The sequence below is a fragment of the Vanellus vanellus genome, assembly GCF_965231255.1.
Source record: "Vanellus vanellus genome assembly, chromosome: 3".
Lineage (NCBI taxonomy): Eukaryota > Metazoa > Chordata > Aves > Charadriiformes > Charadriidae > Vanellus > Vanellus vanellus.
The window spans coordinates 102,006,825-102,031,365 of NC_138907.1; the positions used below are offsets into that span (position 1 = coordinate 102,006,825).

Genomic DNA, 24,541 nt, shown 5'->3' on the forward strand with positions numbered 1-24,541 from the left:
TAAGAAATGCCAGTTGATTATTCTGTGCTGACCGGAACCAGATCGTTGCAAAGATGTAACAAAGGCAACAAATTGCTAGTAAATAGAAGCTCAAATCTAGCAAAACAGCTCAGCTATGGGGAGAAATCCAGAGCTCATAGCCAGAAAGTGGGATCCAGAGTGGTGTGTTAGGGACCGTGACTCCCAGTACAGTGCAGGGGGAGAATTAGGCACTTCGGGTATTGCCTAGAGACAATGAATAGGAAACACAGATGGTGAGATGGGTCGTAACTCCTATCTTGAGAAGCAGGCACGTCACTTCAGCCCCAGGCAAGTGGCTCTCTCTGAGGGGCATTCGGACCAGAAAATGCTTTCTAAAATTACTGTATTTGAATGGGAAAGGCTAACTCATTTCTTCTTGGAGGAGGAGCAAGAATAACCAGTTTCGGCAACAACATACTGGAGTCAAAGCACTAGCTCAGTCAGAGTTTAGTTCCTTTTCATACTGAAAATGGCTGTACTCCTGATCTCCTCCTACCCCACCAAGTGCTCCACCATCACACCACAGGCAGCCTACCTGTGACCGCTGCCTTACACATATGGCATTAGGTACCTGGGAACCTAGCGTACCAAACTACCACACATGTACTTCCTAACGGCTCTCTAAAATGTTTCTGAGTGGATTTTTTCCCTTTCCGCCAGATGAGTTCAGATCGGAAGGGTGGCTTTCAAAGATTGCCGCTGCTAGGCACATTCGTGCTGATACAGCATTTACACCATTGCCACGGACATCTAAAGATACAAGAAATGTGCAGCTCAGGACAAATCTGTGAATCTACGCAAATGAGAGAGAGTAGAGTTCTACTTTTTCTTTTTTTTTTTTTTTTTAGCTTGTGAAAGGTTTAATATGTGTTAATAAATATAAAAATCTTTTGTATGCTTAACTACAAAATTCCATAATTTATAGTCGTTTTTCTAATATATATTTTATTATCGCATATGTACAACAGGCTGGCTTTCAAGAATAGCCTTAAAAAGCATAAGCAACCGAGCAGTTCATCTGTGACTTTTATAATGGACCATAAATGTTTCAGAAGAATGGTCTGGCGAGGGACTTCTCGACTCATGTTTTGTTCTGCAGGCTCTGAAAACAAAGAATGTGCATGTATTTAACAATAAACTATACAGCTTTTGGTTTGAACTTTGGCTTAATTGAAATCAGTGGCAAAATTCCCCTCTTTTTATGATGGACACTCTGCTATAAAATAATTCCCTTCGCCATTATTAATGTACTGTTCTTTCTTCCATCCCCTGTATTCTTTAAATCCGAGTTTTATTTATATGCTGATATTCCTGTAACTGCAAATCTAAAGAGAAAGCCTCTGTTCCCATATATCCTTGACTTGCCTTTTGCATTTTTCTGCATGATTCCTCTTTGATCTGCCTCTGAATTTAATAATGAAATTTGACTCAATATCCCTCCCACTATATATAGCTCCTGCTACATCATGTTCTGTTACCTATCATCTGACAGTGTAATTCTTGAAATCTGGCCATTTAATTTGGTCCAAGAAAACGTATCATTTAAAAGAAGGCCATGTTCATTTGACTAAGTGAATGCACATTTCTGTTTTCTTACCAAGCGCTGGTGTATGGGCAGTTCCTCATACTGTGTGTGGGGGAATGTTTACAGAATCCTATCAGCAAAAATGGCATTTGGCAAGAATATTAACTACAATAGCAGCATTCACGGTTTGGTTTCTAAATATGTTATAATGCTGAATATTCTCATTTCCTTTCTGCATTACCTCTGCCTGCTGCAGGGCTGGGAAGGTAGCCTCGCAGAATTTTTGAATTCAGATTTCACCTTCCCCTGCCATGGGACAGGAAATGAAACCTCCCGAAGCCTGGGATCTCTGCATGAATGGAGGGCATTGTAGATACGCATCGTATTTCACTCCTCCCTGCTGACACCCGCAGTGTCAGTTCTTTCCATCACTGGGGCACGCTGGACCGTTTTTAAAGACAATCGCAGTGCCAACCTCTTAGCTAAGCCAAAAAATTTTATTTTCTGCTTTTCCAATTTCCTAGGACCAATGATTAATATCCCTATCAAATTACCTGATCTTTAGGAGAGTCAACAGGACTATTCCTAGGATGAGAACTATGCAGGAGGAATAGGCAATAACGTAGACTGTTTCACCTATGAGTAAAAAACACAAAGCAGACATGAAACATTTACGTCTCCGGTAATAAGAATCAGATTTGAGATCTGAATTGGAATGCATACATATGTAAGATAAATTAGCTATCAATTCTGACACAAGTAATTAAAAGGAGGAAAGAGGCCTAGATGGTATGCCAATGGTAGGAATAACTCTTCCTTCACCAGCTGGCGCAAAATCATTTTCAGACTCCTTTTAGTAAATACCAGCTCCAATAGCACTTCGTATGTGTAGCACTACCTTTTACTCTTCACCAGGGGAACAGATTGTTACTCTGATTTGTGTTTTGGAGTATTCTCCCCATTGATTTTAAGGTGCTAATTTTATTCTGTGTCTGAGAGGAGACCTGGCTCTCACTTACCTGCCAGACCTCTTTTCCTTTTTCGCGTATGACCATAATTGCAGTGCGCAGCAATACTTGATCTAGAATCAAATTAACGTAAAATGGGATCTAAGAGTGTGTTTCTGGGCCCCGTGCCCATGGAGTTTCCTCTTTCTCTTAGGCTTCTCACCAAAAAGTCACTTAGGCAGCTGTACGTGCTAAAAATTCCAACTGTTGAAAAACTGGGAGTTGTTTCAACTTTTGTTTTCCAAATAAAGAGGAACTTATTTTTCCTGAAGGAATGATTCCATTGGTTTTGATCAAATATTGTGAAGGAAAAATTTCAGTTGGGAATGTAACATAAGCCCTGAACCTGAGATGGAGAGGTGCGGCGGTTAGATGACTCAACAAAAGGACTTAAATCCAGAGACGCAAGCGTAAAACATGGGACCTTTCTGTTACTTTCCTTTTGCACTGATTCTGTCATGTTTATACAGTTAAAGAAGTTTTTGTTCGAATAGGAACTCAGTTGCAGAGGGCCTTAGCTGTTCCCAAGCTGCTTCCTTACACAGTCAGTGAAACATTCACCGTGGAAGAGATGGAGTCCCGGTCCCATCACTGGGCCACTTATCTGGGCTGTGAGAAGGCCAAATTCTGGTCTCTGAATCAGTTACCAGTTATTATATGTTCTGTTTGTTTGTGTGTTTGTGCATATACAGACATTTCTGTATACACTACATTCATGCAACAGCTGTATAGTGGAACACAAACACAGGCGGGTATGGATACTGGAGCAGCTCCAGTAAGAGAGAGTGAATATATATTCTACAATGAGGCAAGAAATGGGCAAGAGCTGAGCCAGGGGTTGGACCTGCCTGGGCTTTATTGCAGGATGACACTCACTTTTTCTCAAAAAGCTATCAAAAAGGCAAGTTTTCCAATAGAAGGAAAATGAAAGCAACGATTGAAACCTCACAAGTTGCACAGAATGACCGTACCACTTCATGCAGCAAGCTACTGGCAGATATTTAACGTGGTGAATTTTTGAAGGAAGAGAGGTGAGGTCTGTCTTAGTCTCAGTGCAGGACTAATATCATACATTAAGAAATAGGTCAGCAGTTTGTCCCTCTCTCAAGTTACAACATTTCTTTAAGATGATGAGTTTTAGGAAAAGAATAATTTTTAGGGTTTTTCTGCAGTTTCTGAATCTTAATTGTACACTCAGTCGTTTTAAAACACAGAAGCAGTTGCAGGGGCAAAAGTTTCCTACTTTTTTGAAGTGGAAAGTGAGGTTCACACATATTTGAAGCAAAAAAGAAGTTTTAAAAGTACATCGCTTACCACAAGACTAGGAAAATTATTAGGAACAACAGTCATGGATGTTTAAAAATGGGCTAATGTAATTTCGCCAAAATGTTGTAATATTTTTCTTTTAAAAGTTGGGAAAAGTGCTTCATTTTCATAAAACAGAACACTGAAATAAAAAACTTCTAATTTTTGTCAAAATTTTATAAAATGCTATATTTTTAGTGAAGTAATTACTGGTAAAAAATATGTTGATTGTAACATTATTTAATTCTATGGGGAAGACAAGAAAGATGTTAATCATCAGATCATGCTAGAAGCTACATATTTTCTCCTACCTTCTGAGAACGAAGGGAATCTGTAAGGCTAGGAGAGGGCACAATTTTGTGGCTGAAGCGCTAACTCTCCATTTTATATATTCTTTGTGGTTTAACTACTTGAATGTGCTTATTCATCTTCCCTTAAAAATGTTGTTGGAGTGTGTGTTTCCTGATAGGCACTCTGCTCTTCTTTAAAAATCCAAATGATATTTTATAGAAATTTTCACTATTGATCTACATCCAATCAGTTCTTGAAATGTGAAATAGTGCTAGGGAAGTTAAGAAATATAGATAGGAAAGTTTGTCTCTTTTCATCCTACGTATTGCCCATGAAAACTACCAGAATCCACATGTCAATTCCTGTATGATGTAACGGGATGTATTATTCCATTTTGATCTCTGTATACATGGTATCGATCATCTGAACATGATCTAACTAACGAGTTAAGGCTTAAAAAACAGTGCCCTAAATGAACAATAAAAACACTGACTGAAATTAGGCACGTTTGCAGTTACAGATCAGTAAACAACCTTAGGTCTCATGCTGTGTGCCCATTCACAGTTCACAGCAATCATAGAATCGCAGAATCGTAGAGTCGTTTAGGTTGGAAAAGACCTTTAAGATCATTGAGTCCACCTGTCCAGCCGGCTCTGGAGAGCAGATAGCTCCATCACAAGCATTAAAAACATGATTAAAAGTTAGAATAATTTCCCATTCTTAGCAGCAATGGTAAAAAATGTAGTGTACATAGAGTGTCTATGTTATTACTCTTCGAAGAAACCGCTGTCCCTATTTCAGCAATTCTCTTCATCTGAGGTGCAGAAGAGCAAACCTCATTTGGGTTTACTGACTAGATGGAGAAAGGGATACAAATATCTGCATGGACCATGGAGAAAGAAAGGCATACGTGGTGCCTAAAGACTTAAAATAGGAGGTGGCTGAAATACAAGATGTTTCCAGCTCGGTCCTGTAGAGAGTCAATTGACAAAAGTGGAGGGCAGTCATTTCCATTGCAAAGGGAAGGGCAGCGAGGTGTTGGGAGGGTTGTTCTGTCCCGCGGTGTCCTGGTTTGAGGCCTAAACCACAACAGGTGGAGGTGGCCTGGAGTCATGGGAAGTTTGTGGACCTTCTCACCTTAGGGCAGGTTTATAGCAGGGCCACCGCGGCTGCTTGATACAAGTCTTGTCCTTCCTAGGATGGGCTTCAGACCTCAGGGACACGATAACTGGGGCTGCAGGTACCACTGAAGCACTAGCTGGAGCTCTCTACACAGGCATATGGACATTTCCAGTGATGAAGTTCGGTAGAGGATAGCTGCCGGCTCAGCAGCTGGAACAATTAGTGGGATTACACTCTTGTGTAAATCTACCTGCTTATGTATACATAGTGAAATGACTCTGAATATTCATCAGACAGATTAATTCCGGCTGGTGCTCAGTGGTTTCTTGGCTACCCGCAGCTTGTCATAGGCTTTTTGCTACATTTACAAAACAATCAGATTGACAATGTTTCATACCTTCCAAATTAAAGGTACTGGAGCTGAACTAATCTCAGTTCCCACAGCAGCTGGTATAATTATAGATAAACCCTGCCAATTACTTGTTTATCTAGATTCTCAGCGTGGCGAAACTCCTCAGTAGGAAATATATGATAACTCTACAATTTAAGACAAAGTGAGATTAATTTCAACAGTTTTGGGTCAAGACCAATTTTATTATATCTCACAAGAACAGGATAAGAGTTCTGTATTTCTAGCTTTTTCTCCCAGCCAAAAAATACTTCGGCTCCAAAGCTCTATGCTGATGAAAGTAACTGCTTATCTTCACACATGAATCATTTTTCAAATTGAAGTGTGGGAAGCAATCTTTTAAATTATGTGGATCTGTAAAATCATGGAGATAATTTGCATAGGATAAAGTCAAAACCAGGCCGAAAGGGCATAACTAGGGAGGCAATAGCAACATTTTTGAAGTTTGGAGATTTTTTTTTGTTTGATTTATTGCTTTTTGATGTTGTTTCCAAAATGACATAAAATTCTGGCCCCATCTAAGCTTACAGCAGAAGTCTCATTAACTTTTATATGGTTGGGACTTGGCCCGCATCACATCTTGTTAACAGGGTTGTATCAGCCCACAGACAACTGGGTTGGCCCGTACCTCCTGGTATGTGAATGAGTGTAAATCCAGTCGAGATTTTTACACAATCCTGTTGTCATATGGTTACACCAAAAGCTGGAATAATATTCTTCCAGCTGAACCGGGTTATATTTTTTTGCACACATATATATGAATATATGTATATATGTTTAGATTTATTATTTATTATGAAAGACGACTTTTATTATGACCAATCTTATCCAATGGCATCATTTGCAATGCCACTGAATAGAATGGAGAAATCTTACTGTTTTTTTGAACGGCAAGTGTTTTTATGAATTATCAAATTAAGAAAATGTTGAAGAAATGTGGCAGAGCACTGGAACAGGCTTCCCAGAGAGGTTGTAGGGTCTCCCACTCTGGAGACATTCAAAACCCGCCTGGACGCCGTCCTGTGCAGCCTGCTGTAGGTGACCCTGCTCCGGCAGGGGGGTTGGACTAGATGATCTCTGAAGGTCCCTTCCAACCCTGACTATTCTGTGATTCTGTGATTCTTCTGAACATGTTCATCTATAGTTGATCATTAGTTTGAATTGGTGAAAGACATCCTTGTATCTTTCAATGACAAACTAACTAAAGGATTCTTCTGAGCTTTTGCTGTAGGGACAAGACATCAGCAAACGGTATCTCCTGCTTTCCAAGCAGAAAATAGCCAAGAAGCAAATATATTCAAATATCGTCACACACACAAGAGGCCACATTTGACAATTTAACGGTTTTGCCTCTGCACTCTGCGATTCTTCTTGGGATTTGATTTCAGTAAAGATAAATATTTCGTAAAGATGATAGCTCCCTTTGCAGGCTGAGTAATGCGCATTTACTAGCATATGAATCTAGGATACAGGGTTAGATTTTTGGCAGTGGGATTTATGAAACAATTTGCAATATGGTTTTTATCATCAGGTAGATATCCTGAATCAGATTCTTCTCCTTGACCTGGCTTCCTATGAGACGTTTATAGCTTAGAGAGTTCCCATCTAGTGTACATGACAGCTCCAACAGAAGAAATATTTTATTGTATGGTTTAGGCTGGTCAGCATTCTTTTTATTTTTCTAAGGCCATCCAAAATTCTGTTAAGAGTTCAAGGACAGGTTTTTGGAAAGTATTCAGACTTCAATGCGAACAGAAGTAACTGGGTGCAGGCTGCTTTTTGTGAACATTTATCTGAGTCTCTGAGGGAAATGTATAATACATTTTACCCACTGAAAGAGTCTGTAGTTAGAAGTAGTCACAGGGGTGAAATAGCACACATTTTACTTTTTCTCACTTAGAGCGGGATTTCTTGCATTATAACTTGCACTATTTAACCACTAAAGTCTGGTTCCAGCCAGAAATTCAGGCTCCCCCTGTAGGGAAAGAAGCCAACACTTCCCACAAAGTCCGAAAAGGTGGGATTAATCTTCCTCTCAGCATCCCTGACGTTTTTTCTCTGGCTACACAGAGCACTTGGATGGCATGCATGATTCTTAAATAATTGTAATGCTGAAATTACAGCTGAATGCTTAATTATTCACATACAGGTCTCAGGAATCCCATTCCATGAATCCATTTTTATACATGCCAGGTTGCCCACTTCAGCAATAGTTGAAGCATGGAGGTGGTAGAAGTCCCTTCGTTTTGTACTGCATGCAGAGCTTGAAATATTTTTTCGCTGTTAAAGGTGTTCAGTATGAACAGTTCTGGGAACTAATTTGTATTAATGTCTGGAGCATTGTAATCTGTCCTACACAAGGTAGAACAGGTCATTCTCATTAGAGTCGATATTGGTACATTAAGCTCTTTAGTGTCCTCACTCTGTAATTGGGTCCTTCAAGAGGAAATATAGAATTAATATTATTTCAAGCATGAGAAAATTTTGTATATTAATTCAATATCCTTTAACTTTATGTCACTTAATTGCTTACTGTAAATGCATGGAATAAAACCAGATGCAGCTCTTCAATCCATGGGATATCGTGATCTGCAATCGCGTTGCATGAGAAGGTAAAGTTTGACTGAGTGTAATAGAAGCCCCTTCTCAGATGGCTTACTGTGGCTTCCTAATTTCGTTGTTGTAACTACTATGGCACGAAAAGTCAAGCGAGCTAGGAGAGGAGTAGGTGTGACATCAAAGCTAATAATTTGTATTACACATTATCACTACTTCTCTCTAACGACTGTACAGAGTCAGGCTCTGGCAGGCTTAATTGCTTAATTTTCCCCAATTATAATATAGTGATTGTGAGACATCTATTTCAAAACCACTTGTCAGAGAAATTGGTTCAGTCTCATTATCTTTATTTGGTGGTTATATAAGCTAAGCCAAACAGGTAGAGAGGTTTTTCCACATTATGTTGAACGGGGGAGCAACAGGTAGAGCATATTTGCCTGAACCCACCCAAGGGACCCAACCTTTAGTCTTCCCTACGATACATGAGGGAAATTTCAAGAGTATTTCTGTTAAAATCATGGAGTGGTTAGCCCAAACTCACCATCAATTGAAGAAGAATGGAGCTGTGCTCTGGAAAGCTTTTCTCCTGGCACTTCTGTATTTACCCAGTGAAAACCTTTCTTCTTAATGGAAATTTGACCTGAATATTGGAAAGAAAATATCCAATCAAAATATTACTTAAAAATCATAATTTAAGTGAATATTGCTATTTGGTATTTTCATAAGAGTAACAGAATTTATAAAAGCAGCTATTTAAAAATATTGTTTACTGACACTCGATGAATCAAGTGGATGAGTGAATGACAGTTCTTCCTTTGACATCTCAGTTAAATGTCCCCTGTAGTTTGTCTTACAGGCGACAAGCATGCTTTAAAAATATTCTCTGCCTCCAAACAACTTAAATTCTCTTTTCACGTAAACTATTTTAAAAATAGGTCCACCAAAAGAATTGGGCCCACCAAGCCAATATAGAAATGATGGGAAATGGGTAGTAGTTTGAAGTAATTTCCAAAAGGCAGAGCTTATTCTGCAAACAAATTGCTAGACCTCAATCAACTCTTTCACAAAGGCCTGTCCTCTTAGTGGGCATAATTTGATGACTGTATCTGAAAATATACATCTTCTGTTGAAATGAAAAGCAAAAGGTTTACCCAAGTAGAATAGTTTACAGAGCAAGAGGCTAAACCATACAAGACTATGCACAGTCACTCCCATGAACCGTAAGCTGAGAAAATTTTATTCCCTAGAGGAATGAAACCAATATGACAAAGGCTCATGTCTGCAGCCTGAAACATTGTCTAAACAGCAATGGACTAAATCTTCCTCTAATGTATTTCTTCTCTGAGATCCAAAAGTACAACCCAGAGTTGAAATATTTTGGAAAATTAATTTTTTCCTTTCTGTCACTGGCATTTTTGCTTATTCCTGTTGTGACACTGATCCTACATTGGCACTGATCCACACTGTGCTTCTGTCTCATATAGCAGCCGGTTACTCACAGTTCTTGCCTTTTATTGAGTCTGCAGCAAGCTTTAATCCTGTAAGCACAGCCCCAAGAGCAAACACTTGTGGCAAGGCAGTACCATACAAGAGTAGGAAGAGGTGGTGGTGGTAAACACCACTTGCGGGTCTGCTCACGCCAGTTCTGGAGGCAAAGATCCTTTTTGCTAGCCCTGGGTATTTGTCTATTCAGAAAGACTTCAGAGTTAAAAATCATCATCACTGCAAGAGTGAAAGTTCTCCAAAGTTCACACTGCGGCCAGATGAATGAGTTAGCAGAAGGGGTTGGATGGGGTCTGCAACAGAGCACTCGCTCCACGTCCCTAAACTGCCATGTAGATGATGGCATTTAGCACTGTGCCTGACAGTCAAACCCATCATCTTCTCTCTCTTCAGTGGAGCTGCATTACAACTAGGCATCTAGAAAAAACAAAAGCAAGACTCCCAACAGTCTGCAAACATTCTGTGGAGTAGAGGCCAATCCTTTATTCAGCCAAAGGCCCTGGATCCCCAAACTGCTTTTAACTAGCAGGAATTCATTGCACCACAGGAGCAAGCAAGCTTCTGTTCTTGAATCCCAATTAGGTTAGGGAAGTTTCCATCACAAAAAAACCACAACATTTTATACTGAGACTGCTTCAGGGAATGGCAAAAGCTCATGAGCAATTATTTGATTATTATGACATGAGGGTCATCTTTTTGCTTTGTAGGTAAAGAATAACTAACACAATGACGTGTTCCCCCATTTGGACCATTAAATGCAGACATAAAACAAGCAAACAAATAAATAACATTCATCAGAAAAATCACCGCCAGTAGTCTCAAATCTAAGTGTGTTATGGTATCACTTTTCCAGGGAAGTTGTTATATGATTTTTAATCTTTTCTCAGAGTCTGAATTTTAGTAGTGATTAACTAAGCTTAAGGGCAGTGTTTCAGCAACTTGATTGTAATTTCTGGGTAGACTTTGAGTGACAAGAAAAAAATTACACCCTTATCAATGGTAACGCTTTGGCCACTAAAACTAAAAATTAGTTAATTCATTCGATGAAATGCATGCATGCAATTAATATATGTTGTTAAAAGGCAGTCCGTCAGATGGAACTATGAAATACTCATTGCTTTTCATTGTTACCTCTCTCAAGCTAGGTTGAGAATATATATAATTACATATAGAAGATGATTAGCATAGGGTATGATGAACTAGCAAGTAGTATATCCTAAGAGGATTTACTTAGCAGAATAGCTGGTGTGATAGATCAGTGATTTGAAGAAACGAGGGTAATTTTGTCTTTAATCTGGGCCATGGACCGGATGCCTGGATGAAGCCGGAGTGTTGCAGAGGTGGCAGATGAACCTTTGGGTTCAGTTTTAGGCTGCAGGAGTTCAGCAACCACACTGTGATGTGACCCACAAGGACAATAAGTGGGGACAAACAGGGGACATGCTTCAAAGGCACACTCCTGATTCAGACTAAAACATTAATATCTGCTCCCATATTGCCCTTTGTTGCACTAACAATTCTCTCTTAAACAAAGTCTTGGCAAGGCCTTTTATATTTAACAAAAAAAACCAACTGATTTCTCACATGAAGGGCTTTATTGGTTCTGAGAAAGTAGATACATTTTATCTGAGTTATCCCCAGTGTTTTTACTCAAGGCCAAATCCTGAAGCCTTTATTCACAGCAGCTTTTTCTTTGAGAGGTCCTATTTAAATTACTGAAGTTCTTTTCTGTGGAATGAAGTCTGTTGCTAAATGTGTGTAAGCTATGTTAATATTTAGAAACCAAGAAGAAAAGAAAGAAAAAAACAACATGTCATATTATTTGTAAAAACAGTGTACCAAAGTACTTTAAGCCAATGAGAGGAAGGCTTTGGACTTTTCTAATCTGTGAAATTATTCTTTTATTGTTATTCCAGCAAATTCAGGTAATGAGACATGTAGTCAATTTTATGGATTTACTACTGATATATTTCCCAAAACCAGAGGAAAAAAACTGCATGTGCAATTTACATTTTGATTCGGATTAAAAAAAAAACGCAGACATAAATCTTGCTGAAATCAGTAGTAGCAAAGATATAGTAAAGATTTGGTGTAAGTCAGAATTTTAATACTCTTTAAAACTCATTATTCTTTAAAGTTTTGTGTCTTACTCACGTAACTCTCTGAAGCAGGATTTGCTGTGAAGCATGTGATGGAAGAGCTCGCACAACGACTGCTCCGCGGGAGGCAACTTCTGGCAGGTACACTCCACGCGCAGCATCGTGCCCCAGTTGCTAACGTAGGCTTCTTTGCAATCGGCGTTTGCAGAACAGGGTATGTCTTCCTTGATTAAAGTTTCAAGACAAGCTTCATCATCGTAGCATTCTTTTGTCACGTGTCTCCAACACTTTGACCAAAAAGTTGTGTATTTTTTCCTGGTGGGAAAAAAAGTATACAATGACAGTTTAAAAACACTGTGATTTCAGAAAAAAGGCATTTAAAGATCATCACAAAAAGATAATGTATTCCCAAGGTACCACTTAAGCCTTAAAAATCAAAATATTCAATGCTAGCTGGCCTAAATTCTGCTCTGATTTGCACCTAATTGGTTTGAGTGAAATATGCAAAATTGTAATTTGAGGAAAAACTTAGTTTTACTGAAGAAGTTTTTGAGCAAAAGCAACTGCACTTCTAATCAGCACCTGTGGAGATTTTTCCAGGGTTCAGTAAAAATCAGCGTGAATACCAACAGCCTCAGATACTCAGAGAAGAAATGCGGAGAGAAGGATTAGATCAGTCATCACAACGAAACCACACTGGGTGCCGTTCTAGTGAATCAGTTTGTTGGGCAGTATAAAGGAAGAATGAGTATTCAACTTATTTCACATAAAAAATCTTATATCCAATGCCAACCCCTCCTCCCCGGAATGTTAACAAAAGACAAAATGGCCAAGGCTCAGGAAAAATTAAATGTAATTTAGTTGACCTTATAGATGAATTGATAGCAGAGATAAATTACCAGGAGAATTAACTTGTTTCCCAGATCAATAATCTCAAATGATTTCAGTTTATTTGCTCGTATAATAAAATTGGCCTTTAGCGCACCATGTATGACAATAGAAAACATCTATTAAAAGTTAACTCAGAGATCTGTAGATATTAATTAGAAACCGATTTATCACTTACATTAAATGTTAGGGGATGGTAAAGGTAAACTATTGTATATTGCACATTAAAATATTAAAATATTTTTTCCTTAATCATAAAATTAAGTTATTAATTTACTGTTGATATTGTGAGACTGTTAGAAGCAAGTCACATGGAAAAGCGTGAACTGTTACAATACCAGCTAGGCCATTACTGTAAATATTTTCATTACAACAAGCAAAGGTTTCAAAGCAGATGCCACCTCTGTGCTAATGGAATTATTTTTATTCACCTCCTGATTTATAGATATGGCTAGCTTTAATTCACTGACTAATTTTGCTAATTATATCCACTGATTGTCAGCGCCAGGAAACGTTAATGTTCCCAAAATAATGGGTAATTCAGCAAGTCTCCATTATGATATTACATGTGTACACATGCACAAACAGACATACATTTGTAGCCCAATTCTGTTTGACATAAAAAGGGGCAATTCCCACTGACGTCAAACTGAATAGTGGGCGCAGAACTGAAAGCCTCTCTTGGCCTTCTGCTTTGTTGACTGAAGATTAATTTGAGCAGAGCTTTGAGGTAAAATTCAGGTCTAATCCGTAAGGGAACTGGTGACTACACTGAAAACCAAGGTGGGCCAATTGACCGTCCTCAAATGCTGGCAATTAAGTAGAACTCTGAATATGGGCTAATCATGTTGCGTGTTTTCTAAAAATAAAATAAAATTTGAAAAACGTGTTATTCTTCATTAGTTTGGTGGTCTGTGTATGTTTCAGGGCAGCTTTTTTCAAGTATCAGTATGCCTGAGGCAAAAAGAATAAGACAAGTTTCCTGAACAGGCCAAGTTGGCCGTAAGACTGTTGGGTACAAAGGGTCAGACCCTGCGGAGGAAGAGGTAATTACTTTAACCAAACAAACTTCGTCTGGTCTGTCTGCTGCACAATCTGTGCAAACTGCAAGAGAGCAAAGGTGCCGACTGGCCGGTGTGAGCTGAAGAAAGTGGTAATGAAAATGTGCAACGGCATAGTATGTCCAGCAGAAACGATGTTAAGAATCATGAAACAAGTAGAAGAAAAACCTACACTAGATTCCAGACCTTTCTGAAAATGAACCTTTTCCGTTTACTGGTGGAATTAACTTGTGGAATTACCACAGCTGATGCAGACATCTGTGAAGATGTCAAACGCAAGAGATGATATGCAGTAGACACACTGCAGAAAACAATTTTGTTATAGATGAGATATATGGCTTATATATAAAAAAGGTTTGATCAAATAATGATTCAAAAGCACATTACTGGGCGATATCTTTCTTCTTACCTGCACAATTCATTCTCTTCACACATGTGGATTACATTCAGACACGATGGGGGTGGGACTGCAGTAACTGCACAGGGCTTGCCATGGAGAAGTTCTTTGGCTCTGTGGCAGGATTCATCAGGCTGGATGCAATCACAAAATGTCATCATTTGGGCAACTTCAAAAGGCATGTTTTGATAGAAGAACCTTATGGCTGCTTGACATTCTTCCATGTTGCACTTCTTACTTACTGAGCAAACCTTAAGGTACAGGGACAACTGTTTGTTACATACTTCATCTTCAACACACTCCTTGTTCACATCCAAACAGGTTCTGTTTGCTGTGTATGCTAAAAAGAATAACATTTTTTAAAATGAAATCACAAGAAAACCTTTCTCCAGTAATGATTGGTAGTCATCCTGCCTGCAACATTCCCATGCCTGCCTGCAACATTCCCATGAAAACCAAGTTTGACTCCCCAAAACTGATCCAGCTCTTGCAGCATTGCCTCTTTTAAGCTCATTCTTCTTACTTCTCCCTTCCACTGCGTAGCCCTCATAAGCAACTCTTCTGAAAGTTTCTGCCCTTGGCAGGTAAATAAGGGCAAAGAAAGTGAAAACTGGCAAGACGGAAGTTTCTTCATGGTAGGTAACAGTTTCTGGAAGCTAGTGGCTAGTGGATATCTGAAACTGCTGAAATCTCCAGCATGCAGTCTTATTCTAGGCCATGTAATAAGTAATGGAGAAGAGAATATAAATGGCATGTCTCTGCTTTTAAAGCTAGTTTGTATATTTCTAGCCTATGCTATAAACCTTCCAAAAAGACCTTGATAATTCTGACCCTAAAATGTTTACAGCATAAGATTTGCCTCTGAAAATTTAACAGGATCAGGATTGTTACCTGAAATTTTTGTATTCTTATCTACACAGTAGCTTAACTGACAATTTGTTGATGCGTTACGGTCTAGACAAGTGGCCTGTGTGGTGGTTGGGGAACTGGCTGGCAGGCAGCACCCAGAAGGTGGTGGTAAATATCTCCTTTTCAAACTGTCAAATTGTTACAAGTGGGGTCCCCCAGGGATCGACACAGGGCACAACACTGTTTAGTATCTTCATAAGTTATCTGGATGATGGGATCAAGTGTACCCTGATGAAGTCTGTTGATGGCACCAAACTGAGTTGGGAAGTGAACACTTCGGAAGGGAGAGCCACCCTACAGGAAGAGTTGGATAGGCTGGGAGAGTGGGCTAACAAGGACCTTATGAAGTTCATCAAGGACAAACGTAGGATCTTGTACCTGGGAAAATATAATCCAGGAGTGCAGCACAGGCTGGGATCTACCTGGCTGGGGAGCAGCTCTGTGGAATGGGACCTGGAGGTCCTGGTGGACAACAAGCTCAATATGAGTGAAGAGTGTGCTGCTGTGTCAAAGAAAGCCAACAGGACGCTGGGTGGCATCAATAAGGGCACCACCAGCAGAGATAAACAAGCCATTATCCCACTCTACTCAGCGCTTGCCAGGCCACACCTGGACTACTGTGTTCAGTTTTGGCCCCCTCAATACAAGAAACATGTGGACAGGCTGGAGATGGTCCAGAGAAGGGCCACCGAGATGATCAAAGGACTGGGAAGGCTTCCATATGATGAAAGGCTGAAAGAATTAAGGTTTATTCAGCCTTGAGAAAAGAAGGCTTAGGGGAGACCTTATTACCATGTTCCAGTATTTAAAGGGTGGCTACAAAGAAGATGGAGACCCCTTTTTTACAAGGAGTCACATGGAAAAGACGAGGGGTAACAGGTAAAAGCTACTTCAGCAAATATTCCAATTGGACACAAGAAGAAAATTTTTCACAATGAGAAAAATAAGCCACTGGAATAATCTCCCCGTGGAAGTGGTGGATTCCTCATCATTGGACATTTTTAACATTCAGCTGGACAGGGTGCTGGGCCATCTTGTCTAGACTGTGCTTTTGCCAAGAAAGCTTATATCCTTGAGGTCCCTTCCAACCTGGTATTCTATGATTCTGTGTTGGATCTATTGACTCCCCTCTCTTCAGTAATTTGAATTAAAAGTATTCATTCAGTAATTAGGATTCATAAGTAAATCAGACTTACCTTGTTTGGAGAGAGCAGATAAACTCCATTGTAATTTTGTTTCCATACTAATATTGTCTAGAACAAAAAGATACAGATACAGGCATAAGTGATAAATCATGTCTTAGCTTAGTTTTTAACTTTAAAGTATTGGCTGTTTTGCTGGCATAGTTCCATTAGTAAAAATAAACAAGAATAAAACGAATTAGCTTGACCAAATAGGACATGTCAGCTTGTTAACAAACTCTAAAAGCACTGTTACATGTATTCATAAGTTTTGGGGTGAAAGCACAGTTTATCAATGGCTGCTGATAACATTCTTTACATAATTATAGATCCTGTGAGCTCAAGAAGTGTTTTTAGAGCTGCTCAGCACGGTACAAAGTCAGTGTTTTTTTGTGAATAAACAGAGATTAAAGGCCTTAATGTGTTCATCAGTTTTCAAGCTCAACTAACTGCTTGTCATGATCTAAAGTCGAGGCAGGCAGACAATTCTTGCTATTAGAAAAGTACTGTTATCGGTCTTATATTGTTTCTAATTATAGTGTAATACTAAAAAGGGACTGATTTGGATCACGTTGTATCAAATTAGCACATTGAAGAACAACAGTATTTGCACTCAGGCTATCATTTTGCTATCAGATTATTCATTCACATCTAAATAAGCTTCTTATTTAGATATCCTGTTTCTAAGATTAAACTGCAAATGATTAAGAAAACCTTTTTCACAGACTTGTGCACACTACTGTTACGTATGAAAGCATTCAGGCTGCTGGAATACCACTAACCTGTGTCGATGTCCTGATTTTCCTCCTCCTCCTTCTTCTCCTCCTCCTTCTCCTCCTCCTCCTCCTCATTTTCACTACCTGCTGAAGCTTGGCTCTTTTTAGAGTATTGTAAACAAGGGTTGTTAAATATTCCCTTCCATATTTTAACACATCTCATCTGAAGTGGCTCTGGGCACTTGCACCCTCCCAGGACTGTTTTCCTCAGTTCTTTCCACGCTGACAAACACTCCTGGTTGACCACCGGGATCCTGCATTTTGCCGGGTCTACCTTGCACGCTCGCTGGAAGCACTTGTACACTAAAAAGCAGTAAGGGTCCTCTCGACAGCGTTGTTTTGCAATACTGCAGTCGTTCTCTAATTTTTCTGGGTGTCTTTGGCCTTCGGGGTTTCTGTGTTGCCTAAAACTCAGTTCAGTATCCGATCTTGAGGAAGTTTCCAAATACTCTGTGCAAAAAGGTACAAACAGAGATATAAATCAAACGGAAGATGGAGCATCATCACTGGTCAGCTCAAAACAAATTCAGGAAAAGGGTAATTGCCTTAATGCAATAAAATGAATGAAACAGGACTAGTTTGATTCTGAGCTGTATGTAAATACATAATAATTTCAGAGTCTTGCAGACTAATGAATCTTCCTCATGCTTACTGTGTCCTGGTAGCTGTATAATACAGTCTAACAATTCAGCTGCTAACAGTAATATGAGGAAACCCTCACTAAAATTACTGCATAAAGGGATCAATCTCGCATAATTTTAACCACTTACAGACTGGGCATATCATGGATCATCATCTTAATTCAATGCATAATTTGTAAAGAGAGAATGGCAATTTCAGAAGATGGTTCATTCATTACCTAAAATAGTAATTTAAGTTAGACAGGGAGAATTACTCCTGAAAGTATTTACCAATACCATAAGGTATAATCTGCAGGTAAAACTGACACTAATGTAACTCCATCCAAACTTACTGGTGAGAAACATACTGGTGAGAAACGTAATCTCAATCAGCAAAAAATATAAAATTACTACATTCTGCTAGAACGAAAAGCAACCGTTCCAATGACATCAACATCAGGTTTTAGATACCCCCTCTTGTTTGGGGCAAGGAGTAACAGATCAGGATGTTATTATTTCCTTTGCAATAAAGCAATATATTCTACTACTGTATGATGAATGCTGATTGATGCCAGCAGGGAGTGAAGTATCAATGCCAGGAATCAACCTTGGGGCTCACTTTCCAAACTCACAATCACTGGCTGATTTTACATCTCTTACGCCAGCTTCGCTAATCGTTACTCCAGGAGACATGGGATGAGAAACCGCAAGCATTCCATGCACCAAGTAATTCTCAGTTACTGAGAATTACTAACTCAAGACAAGTTTTCTGAAGGCAAAAGGGTTCTCAGAATAATAAAAGATAAATTTAAAGGAGTTGGGCCCATTGATTACAATAGAATTTTAAAAAGGATACATTTTATATATTATGTACAGCTTTATGAAGGTAGTGTGTTTCCCACATCCAGTAACCTCTCCTAGATGCGGTGAAGATGCTCCTGGAACACAATGTGACACAACTGCACAGCTGCGCGTCCCCGTTCACTCACACTCCCATTCACGGGGCGGTTGGATGGGGCTCTCTGTACATAACATAGATCCAGTGGCGCTCAAGCCTCCTCGGGCAATAGAAACCATTTGAATTTCTCACATGCATTTTGTTGGTTCTGTTTATTTTAAAGCAGATATGGCATTGCTTTCATATGTATGTTGGAATGCGAATATCATCGAAAAGACAAAACTAATTTTGTGGGGAATTATCAGATTTGAGAAATATGCGAAGAAACTTGAAGCCAGTTAAAATGAGGGTTAAAAAATTATATTTTTCTTTTTGTTTTTCCTAATTAAAACTTTATGTTTAGTTACCTTTATTAATGCTGCACTCTTTCCCAAGCAAAGTTGTGATGCTACAGAAATCGTCTGTAGTGCAGACACAGTTTCTAAATTCTGGGTATTCATCAGCCAGGACCTGGATGATTCTATTACATCCAATAGCGTCTTCTGCCTTGCATCTATTACCTAGAACTCACCATTAAAATTATAATGTTGTTAATGTTTATAAACGCTTAAGGGATATGGTTACATAAAACAATTCAATTGAAGCACAAAAATAATATGTTTTTCCAAGAGAAGATGGTTTGAACCTAGTTTTGTTTGAAAACCTGTCATGATTTACAAATTTTAAATAATATTCAGAGGGATATAACAAAGTTGTGCTACAATATTGCCTTCTTTTATTTGATCTGACCCATTGCTGTTTCTATTCTCAATGCCAAAGTACGGAAAACCTTAAACTCATACCTTTTATTCTAGGTAGATGAGGCACAGAGACCAAACTAAAAAGGTGCACAGGAGTCCAGGGGCGCATCCCGAACTGAGGCACTGAGACCCTCATCTTGGTCCTGTGTAGAAATGAGGTTCCTGGTACAGGGACGGGAGTTTGCAGGGCAGGGTGAGGTACTGCCACGTAACGGAGGAAGAGAGGGGGCGTAGGAGGGCCGAAACCACGACACAGTCCCGTGACAATGGTGATGCTGACTCCATCCTGAGGGATGTCAGATCTGGGTCAGATCCCTCACTCACATGAGGATGGCACGAACCTACAAACGCCTGGCTATTTGGATATGTCCACGGACTGCTACGCTATAGAACAACTTCACTGCCTAAGTTTGGCAATGACAACAAATTTAAAGTAGTTCAAGAATATTCTAACTTTTTAATAATAAAAATAAGGGAGCAGTTAACATAGAAAAAAATATGCAGAAGCCTTACTTTGCCAGTCCAGTTTCAAGCCCATTGCTTGCGTGTGTGCTTGGACTCAGTGACAAAGACACTCACACAGGCTGTCAGGACATATTTTCCTTGTATGTGTTGTAAAAATAAAGAGCATGTACTAGTTTGTGGTACAAAGGTGAATCAATCAACCCTCTGCTTCATGGACTAAAGGGTTTTAGAAATGTTTCATTATTTATTATTGCTTAGGAAAGTTAGAAGTTACTTAAGAAATTTACATAAGAAGCAGTTTAACACCATTTAAGAAAGGTTTATTTTGGGAAAGCCATGGTCTGTCTACCTTGTCAAAACAGGTACGCAGACCCCCAAACCAGCGCATTTCATCTCTTTGCCCTATATATATTAAGTATCTCACAACATGTGAGATAAGGAGTATGTGGCTCACAAGATCCAGGCCGGTCACGGGGCAGCAGGAGGATGGGTTTTAATCTACGGAGCACATACGCTATTGTCTCTGCTCCGTCAACAGCGATGTCTGGCTTCCTGCCTTGCCGCTTCCCCGGTGACTAGCATGGAGCGGCGGGGACCGCGCGCTCTAGTAAAACTGCAAAGCTGGCAGCCATGTGTCACCCCCGCCGCCGACAAGCTTTAATGTGATTAGAGTTTTAAGGTTATTTATATGTTGTTGACACAAATAGCGGTGGAAGGCAGTCCAGGCGAAGGCCTGCGAGAGGAAACGGCGCATTTTGCCTATGCCTGAAGGAATGAGGATCAGCTATTACGGAGTGCACATCCCCATCCTGCCACCCCAAAATCCTTTTTCAAAGAGCATCTGCATTGCCCTCTCTCTGGCTGCTGTTGCTGACTAGGGAGGCTTTGGGGATGTGTTAAAATGTGCACTGCTGCAGGGGGATGTCGCAGTCCAGCAAGAGCTACAGCTCCCATCCTCTGCTCCCGCTTCACCTCTTGTATCAGCGGAGGAGGAGGCAATGGTGGCCGCGCTTGCCTCTATCTCTCCAACCCCATCTCCAACTTGCCTTCTGCGTTTTTGGAAGTAGAGTGTGACCCTGACACTTAACCCTCACATTTCTTTCTTTTTCCAGTAGCCAAGGAGCTCAGGAGATCTACTGAATGTCAGAGACATAGAACACTCTCTGACAATAAAAATAGGGTGGAAAATATGTGGTGACATGGGAACTATTGAGGCCCATGGAGGTGGATGGGTGGATATTCTACTCTATATTTTTTCAGGTGAGTAAGGGATAATAAAAGAATTTCAGGAGAAAATTTCTGGAGGACAAATTCCAGGGGTAGAAAAAGAGCGATGAAGATCACGAGGAGCTAATTTACAATATTTATGATTGTCTTCTTCAAGGTCCTTCCACTTCAAGGATGGTGGTGAGAAAAGGTAGGAGAATAAGAAACACAAATCCAGGTATATTTTATGCAGCCTCACTTAGCTCATCTGTCTTCATGACACTAACAAGTTGTGGTCGGGAGTCAGGTACAGGGGCTGTGTTCAGAGTGGCCCCGTGTGCGGTGAACACACTGCGCTGAATCACAGCAGCTGACAACTAGGGGGTGAGAGGCAGGTTGTGGGGCTATGAACATACAAAGGCCATAGATAGAATCAGGAAACACATCAGATTTATGGGGGTCCCTTGCACGGCCTCTTGAAAGCTGTGTAGAAATAACCTATTATCAGTATTGGTCTGTTTGTACACTGTGTTGATTCAGCTGTGATGAACAGCAGAAAATATTTTATTGCTGGTTTTCAATTATTGTTGCTTTACCATTGATTAGTTCTAGGTAATATATTTTAGCTCATACATATGCTTCCAAGGCATTTACAAAAAATGCTCTCTGACTTAATGCTTGGCAGCCATTATTCATAATTCGATTTCTTTATATGTACATAATTTATGTACATGGGACCACAGATAGAAGCGTGACAGAGTAGAAGCTGACATTTCCAGGGTGATAATCTCTATTCTTGCTCAGTCAGCTCTTCGGTCATCTCAGCAGGAATTGCACCTGAGGACTGCAGAGGAAAGTACTGGGTTTTCCCCTCTAGCACTGGTGAGACCACATCTGGAGTGCTGTGTCCAGTGCTGGGCTCCTGAGGACAAAGAGGGGCATGGGCATACTGGAGTGACTCCTGCAAAGCGTCACGGATGTGATTAATGGACTGGAGCATCTGTCCTAAGAGGAGAGGCTGAGAGAGATGGGATTTCTCAGCCTGGAGGAGAGAAGGCTCAGGGGTGTACCAATGCACATATCTGTGTGTGTAAATACCTGGGGGGGGGAGTGAATAATGCAGGGACAGACTCCTCAGTGGTATCCAGTGACAGAACAAGAAGTACAAGAAATGCCATTTAAAGGTCAGAAAGGACTTTTTTAATACGACGGTGGTATAACAGCAGAAGAGGTTGCCTGGAGGTGCTGTGGTGCCTCCGTCATTGGATATATCCAAAATCCAACTGGACACAGTCCTGGAAGACAGCCTGCAGTAGACCCTGCCTAAGCAGGAGGTTTGGACTGGATCTCCAGAGGTCCCTTCCAACCTCAGTGTTTCTGTTATTCTAAGAAAAATAAACTTTTCCAAATCTAATTCAAAATGTGATTCCTTAATATACAAGAGATTTGAGATTTTTTTTTCCTTTGAGCCCAGGTGTTTCCAGTTCTGCAAAATTAAGAAAATGTGTACTCATGGTTAAATCAGAGCTCAGAAATTTCTATTTTTTCTTCTGTGAAATAACAGAAGAAAAAAAACCTAGAAACACCCAGATCTTAAAATCTTCATTCTGCAGTGCTGAAATATTTTTGACATTTTCAAAGTGAAAAGTTTTGATTGCATCAAAATCAAATATTTCAATCTTTTCCATCCTGACCTGGAAGCTGACTTATAGACATTTTCACTCCCCCCCCTTTTTTTTTTTCACTGTATTTTGGCACAGAAGAGGAAATGAAAGAAGGATTGGACTCAGAAGACTATAAACTGACACTCTGAAAATGCTGCTGTAGTGGTAGGGGAGCATTGATGGACAGTTTGACAGAGAAAGAAGTGACTCAGACAGTCGTCTGGACACTGTTCCCAAACCTGTTCTGAAGAACAAAAGATGGAGGTCTTGATAATACACACATTTAACTTGGAGGTTACAGCCTGAGGACCTGAGTTATTGAACTCATACCACAGAGTAGGAGTGTAATTATGATTTGTAGTTAGGTTTTTCATAAAGAAACGAGCAGAAGGAATGTTTGCCCCATTGACTACTGCCTCCAACTAACATGTTCGCGCTCAGCACTGAAGTGCCTTTTCCACTCCTACAGCTCATCCATGGAGCTTTTACTTTTGCACATGTAGAGTACTCTTGACAGACAGTATAATGTTATTCTTACAAATAACGCTGCTGGTAGATTTTCTTTCGCTGTTTCTGTGGGCTCTCTCAGAGCTACCATCAGCTGACTGACTGTGGGTTCACACCCTCTGTGGTCATGGCATCTAATAAGCATCTTTAGAATAATTTTTCCTAGACCAAACACAATATCCGCATCCCTGCAATGCTGGAGAGCCCTTGCCAAAGGCTATTATCCTGAGGAAATATACAGATGCAAAACCAAACAAGCTATCACAAGACAAATTTATTTTCAGAAGGTTTCTCAGAACCGGTTACAAATACCATTAATATGAGTGAATAAGCACATATGACAACAAGTGAGGAAAATGGCATATAATGGACATATAATGGCATATAATGGACAATGCAGTAAATCCAAAGGGGAGACCACAGAAGTCATCATGCTGGCCTACTTCGTCTGGTTGCGGGGTACGGTACAAATCCTGATCTTTATGTCAAGCAGTCCTAGGGCTAATGCCTTTGTGAATGATGTGAGAGAAGTAAATTGAGCTGCTTCTGATTTGGGAAAGAGGTTTGGTTCCAGATACCTCATCTTTAGACCACTGTCTTGAGCCTGAAAGTACTGCATATTCCAATACGTTTTTTCAAACAGCAGCCATATCTTTTGAAACTGTTCCACTTCACATAAAATATTTAAAAACTCAATAGAACATGAGCTGAAACCCACTTCCTTTGGGGACTGTTGTAACTATTAGGTTATCATGTATTTTTCATTTACTCCGTCTGTTCTTAAAAGTCTTCAGCCATTCTGTGCAAAGCAGATATGTATCCAGAACAGTACACACTAAGAAGAACCCCTCAGAATATTTTCCGCTCTAATTATTTTAAATACTGCCTTGTGACTTGGGACACTTATGTTCAAATCTATGCAGCGAATCAGACAGACATTTAAATAGAACGCCTCAGAGAGGCATTCAGATAGCTTACACTGCAGGTGGATGTTCTAGCAGTGGGTTATTGACCATGAAGTCAGGCAGCATCTTCTGCTGCCTGGCTTCTCACACAGACCAAATGTGAGACTGGGTCCTGACATCAAGACAGACAGAGGGACATTCACTTTATCCGCTCTGCTGCAGCTGAGGCTCAGAACCGATTGTGGCATCAGGACATGGCTGGTTTTGTTCAAATAATGTCAATGTAAGGAGAGGAAGGTTTCCATGGACATATAGATACCTCTGATTCCCAGTGATGGAGAAACTGCCTTATGGAATTAAGTTGCTAGAAATGGCATTTATGTACCTAAATACCCTTGGCTACATTTATGAACAGGACCAAGG

General features: G+C 40.0%; 1 protein-coding gene across 1 annotated transcript in view; it reads right to left on the reverse strand.

Moving 5' to 3' along the window:
• Positions 1-1,035: 1,035 nt before the first annotated feature.
• GFRAL (GDNF family receptor alpha like) overlaps positions 1,036-24,541 on the reverse strand; it is a gene marked incomplete at both ends in the record, with an annotated part of 28,729 nt that continues 5,223 nt past the window's right edge. Inside the window, 8 exons of the mRNA XM_082481351.1 lie at positions 1,036-1,123; positions 2,101-2,182; positions 8,781-8,879; positions 11,897-12,156; positions 14,200-14,527; positions 16,293-16,349; positions 17,060-17,503; positions 18,979-19,137. Of these exons, the coding sequence (XP_082337477.1) occupies positions 1,036-1,123; positions 2,101-2,182; positions 8,781-8,879; positions 11,897-12,156; positions 14,200-14,527; positions 16,293-16,349; positions 17,060-17,503; positions 18,979-19,137 (1,517 nt within the window). The remainder of the gene's footprint in view (positions 1,124-2,100; positions 2,183-8,780; positions 8,880-11,896; positions 12,157-14,199; positions 14,528-16,292; positions 16,350-17,059; positions 17,504-18,978; positions 19,138-24,541) is intronic.